The sequence below is a fragment of the Macrotis lagotis genome, chromosome 4, assembly GCF_037893015.1.
Source record: "Macrotis lagotis isolate mMagLag1 chromosome 4, bilby.v1.9.chrom.fasta, whole genome shotgun sequence".
NCBI lineage: Eukaryota > Metazoa > Chordata > Mammalia > Peramelemorphia > Peramelidae > Macrotis > Macrotis lagotis.
This window is the reverse complement of record NC_133661.1, coordinates 73,782,202-73,786,620: the sequence shown is the minus strand read 5'-3', so window position 1 is coordinate 73,786,620 and position 4,419 is coordinate 73,782,202. Positions and strand designations below refer to the sequence as shown.

General features: G+C 64.3%; 1 protein-coding gene across 1 annotated transcript; it reads right to left on the bottom strand.

Annotated features, from left to right (window-relative positions):
* Positions 1 to 333: 333 nt before the first annotated feature.
* On the bottom strand, positions 334 to 1,938 carry LOC141522672 (putative vesicular acetylcholine transporter-B). The gene has a single exon (XM_074236190.1). It carries the CDS (start codon positions 1,936 to 1,938, stop codon positions 334 to 336), a length of 1,605 nt encoding a protein of 534 aa, XP_074092291.1.
* Between the last annotated feature and the right edge of the window lie 2,481 nt (positions 1,939 to 4,419).

The following is a 4,419-nucleotide window of genomic DNA, read 5'->3' as shown; positions in this document are numbered from 1 at the left end:
GACCGGGTTGGGGCGGGGGGGGGGGGGGGGGGGGGGGAGAAGTGGGCCTGGGTCACATCTGTGAGGCAGCGGAGCTAAAGGGAAGGGAGACATCGAGGATCACAAACTGCATACGCTGGGGAGGCGTCCTGGGAGGAGAGAGGGAGACACATCGCACTGACCGGGCTGTGAGACCCTCCGAGCACCACCCACCCAGCCTAGGCAGGGTCGCGGGAGTTGGTTTTCTTTAGCTTAACCCTTCACGTATCAAGTTTCGAAGCAAAGGAGGAGGCGGAGGGACAAGGGGGGGGGCGGTTTCCAGGTCTTTCCCTGGGACGCTGCTCCTGAATCTTTTTAACTGTCCTCGTAGTCGGAGGACTCTTCCCCGGACAGCGCCCCGGGCCGGCTCCGGCCGGAGCCTCCCCCCTCCCATCCCGGGGAGCCCTCCCCTGCGGGGGGCAGGCCGTGGCGAGGCTGGGCTCCGCCGGAGCGCTCCTCCAGGCGGATGGTGTCGTAGAGGCCCTTGGGCGGCTCGTCCAGAAGGACGTCCTGCTCGGAGCGGGACGGCGTCAGGGAGCAGACGTTGCGGAGGAGCAGAAGCACCGGCGCGTAGAGCAGGTTGGCCAGGCCCATGCCCAGGTTGAGCTGCGGAAAGCCGAGGGTGTGCACGATCTGGCCCGCCACGATGGGCCCCAGGGCGTAGGCCACCGAGTAGGAGATGTCCGCGATGGCGTAGACGCTGCCGTAGACGGAGACGTGGCGCACGTCCACCAGGAAGGCCAGCGTGGGCAGCAGCGCCGTGTCCACCAGCGCGATGCCGAAGCAGATGCCGCACAGGGGCACCACCAGCTGGCCGAAGGTGCGGCAGGCCGGCACGGTGCAGGAGCTGGCCCCGATGACCACCAGCCCCAGGGCGCCGTAGAACCACTGCAGGTGCGGGTAGCGCGCGGCCAGCTTGACCGTGAGGTAGACCCCCAGCACGTGCGGGAAGAAGGCCGGCAGCCAGGTGAGCCCCATCTCCCACTCGGACGCCCCCATGCGCTCTCGCATCCAGTTGGCGATGGTGGGCTCCAGAAAGGCCAGGGGGATGTTGCAGGTGGTCAGGGCACCGGCCACCACGGCCACGTACGGGTCCAGCATCAGCCGGTGGATGGGGGTGCCCACGGGCAGGTTCTCGCGCGCCCGCACGGAGAAGGGCTTGGCCACCAGCAGCAGCAGCAGGCCGTCCAGCAGGGAGACGGCGGCCAGCACCAGGAAGGGGTAGCGCTTCCCGGCGAACTGGTAGAGGACGCCGCCGAAGGGGGGCGCGGCCAGGCTGCCGAAGCTGATGAAGGCCAAGGCCACGCCCAGGGCGCGGCTGCGCGCCGGCTCCTCCGGGTACTTGTCGGCGATCATGGCGATGCCCGACGTGTCGGCGAAGGCCGAGCCCAGCCCCTGCAGGCTGCGGGCGGCGAAGAGCGCGGCGTAGTCCTCGGCGAAGGCGAAGAGCACGGTGGAGGCGAACATGACGGCCAGCCCGATGAGCAGCGGCGCGTCGTAGCCCACGCGGTCGATGAAGGGCCCGCTCAGGGGGTTCACCAGCAGCTGCAGGATGGCCTTGGAGGCGAACAGCACCCCGATCTTCACGTCCTCGCTCTCCGAGGCGGAGGGGGGCCCGGGCGGGGCCGGCGAGGCGCCGCTGCCGTTGGCGGCCGCGGGCGGCGTGGGCCCGGGCTGGGGGCGGTCGGGCGGGCGCTCCCCGCCGCCCCCGTGCAGGCCCGCGATGTAGACTGGCACGATGGGCACGATGACCATGTAGAGCATGTTGTCCAGGAAGAGCGCCACGCAGACGATGACCAGGACCAGCCGCCGCTGCCGGGGGCTCTCCCGCAGCGCCGAGCCCAGGCGCCGGGTGCGCTCGCCCACCGCCTCCGACAGCTTCCCCGCGGCCGCTCTGGCCAGCCCCACGGGCGCCGCCATCCTCCCCTCGCGGCTCCGAGGGCACTCCCCCTCCCCGGCGGATGCTTCAGCTCCGAGGAGGAGCCCGAGACCCGCGGGGCATGGGCGGGAGCAAAGGCGCGGGCGTCCGGGGGTCAGCGGGAGCCTCCGGGGCTCAGCCGGCGCCCGGGGCGCCTAGGCGGGCGATGTCCAGATGGTCCGGAGAGAGCGCGCGGGCCGCAGCCTCCTCGTGCGCCGCCCGGAGCAGGGATGCTCGGGTCCGACCGGGCGGCCCTCTCCTGCCCCGCAGCCCTGCGGCGCACGGGGCCCGGGGGAGCTGCGCGCCCTAGCGCCGAGGGCGCATCTCCGGCGGGGCCCGAGACCCGTGCGCTCTGCCCTCCGCCAGGCAGCGCCGAGCCGGCTTCTGTTGCCCCAGACACAGACCCAGGTGCATGCTTCTTGTTTCTCAACTCTCACTTAGCGGCCCCCCTCCCCTCTGCCCCCTCCCCTTTCCTCTTGTCTCTTCCCTCCCCCATCTCCATCTCCATCTCCGTCTCCGTCTCCGTCTCCGTCTCTCTTTCTCTTTTTTTTTTTTTTTTGGCTCCCACTTGGGGCTGTGACGCGGCGAGTTCCGGCCCCGAGTGGTGCCCGGGTCTGCTTGCGTCTGTTCATTCTAATGCGGCACATGGAGGGGCCGGAGCCAATGGAGGGCCAAGAGGAGAGAAGCCCTCCTCCACTCCCTCCTCTACCCCCCCAACCCCACCCCGCCCTGGCCCTGGCCCCTCCTCCATCCTCTCTCCACGGGATTTTAAACTGGGTGGGGGAAAGGCGGGAGAGGAGGGAAGGCAGGCAAGAAGCATTTGTTTGAAAGGGAAGACCACATTTCTTCCTGCCCCCCCAGACCCCCACAGGGTGGGGAAGAAGGTGAGGGAGTAGATGTGGATTAACTTGAGGGCTTCTCCCAGAGGAAGAGAAAAGAGGCAGCCTCTGGGTACCTGAGACGATAGAGTGGCTTCTGGAGGAGAAAGTGACTTCTTGGTCTCGGGCACCTGGCCCTGGTACTAGCCTGAATGCCGGCCAATGCCCGGCATTTGCTCAGTTCTAGCTTCCCTGGCTCCCTTCATCTTCCTTGGAATTCCTTTCCTGGTCCCTAACCTCCATTATACGCAATGTTAGTGCCTTCTCTCTAAAGTGACCTTTCATTTACACTGTATTTATTTTATTATCTACACGCATTATAGATTGTGGGTATAGATGTGTGTGAGTATCTAGTATGCACATAGTTATTTGCATGTTAGAACATGCAGCAGAATGTGAGCTCCATGGAGGCAAAGATCACAGTATTTTTGCCTTTGTTGGTAGTCCTAGCTCTCTGACTCATAGTAGGCTCTTAAGTGATGCCCGTAAGCCTAGAACCGGATGGGAGATCGGGGAGATCTGGAGCGATAGAGACCAGTAGATCCCAGTTTTTCCCCCTGCCCAGAGGGACTGGGTGGTGAAGGACGAGGATCCCTAGAGACGGGTTACCGGAATTGGTGGCTCAGGGGAGCTTGCTTTCCCCTGGCCCTCGGGGGCCGTCCTCACGTCCATCATCCTCACATCCATCACACCTGCATCTCGCTCCCCGGGAGCGGCAAGTGTCCCGAGCTGGGTTTCTGTCTGCATGAATGTCCAGCGTCTCTGACAAAAGAGCGCAGAGGGGAGTGGGGGGTGGAGGTGGAGGCTGATCGGTGGCCCTCACCATTAGTCCCTGAAGGGACCCAATTCAGCCTCCAACTCATCACCCATCGCAAGGCTGCAGGCTTCTTTGGACACCGGCGCTTTGGGTGTCTGGGCATGATTTCCGAGCAGTGGCGAGGCGCTTGGCGACAGGCTGTAGTGGTCCAGCAGGACGAGTTGTACCTCGACTAAGATCCCAGAGGTGCTGATCCCTCTCCCACTAAACGGTGTGTCTGGAAATGTGTGTGTGTGTGTGTGTGGCCAGTTTTTGGATAATCGACAGATTTTCTCCACACCGACCCTCTCCTCCAGGACCCCAATCCTATTAGGGTCTGAACTGGGCGCCCCAGAGTCCCTCTTCCCCTGACCCTCCTTTCCATTCAGGCTTCACCACCCCCTAGTCTCTGCTCCCAGATGTGTGTATCTCCGGTATTGCATTGAGCCAGGGTCCAGGAAGGGAAGACTGGGCTGTCTGGGTCTCGAGAAATGGCAGATCTCCAGGGACCAAAACGAATCCTCTCCAGAACCTCTCCAGATTTCCTTGCAAAATAGTCGGGGTGGGGGAGTCTGGAGCTTCCGGGGTGTGAAGAGAGCACCACTCCGGCTTAGTTTCAAGCCTTAGTCTCAGATTACTCTCAGGTAGCACTTTTGTGAAACTCCCTGAGCTGTCCAGTGCCCTCTAACCCTTCCCCCATTCCCTGCTCCCATTGCTCATTGAACCTAACATGGGGGGGGGGGGGCGGCGGCGGGAGGGCAGTCGAATCCAGACCTTTGGGGAAACTCCCAGTGGAAACTTTCTCCGCC

What these genes read in the sequence shown, in the direction of transcription:
- LOC141522672 (XM_074236190.1), bottom strand. Translation starts at nt 1,938, where the DNA reads ATGGCGGCGCCCGTGGGGCTGGCCAGAGCGGCCGCGGGGAAGCTGTCG.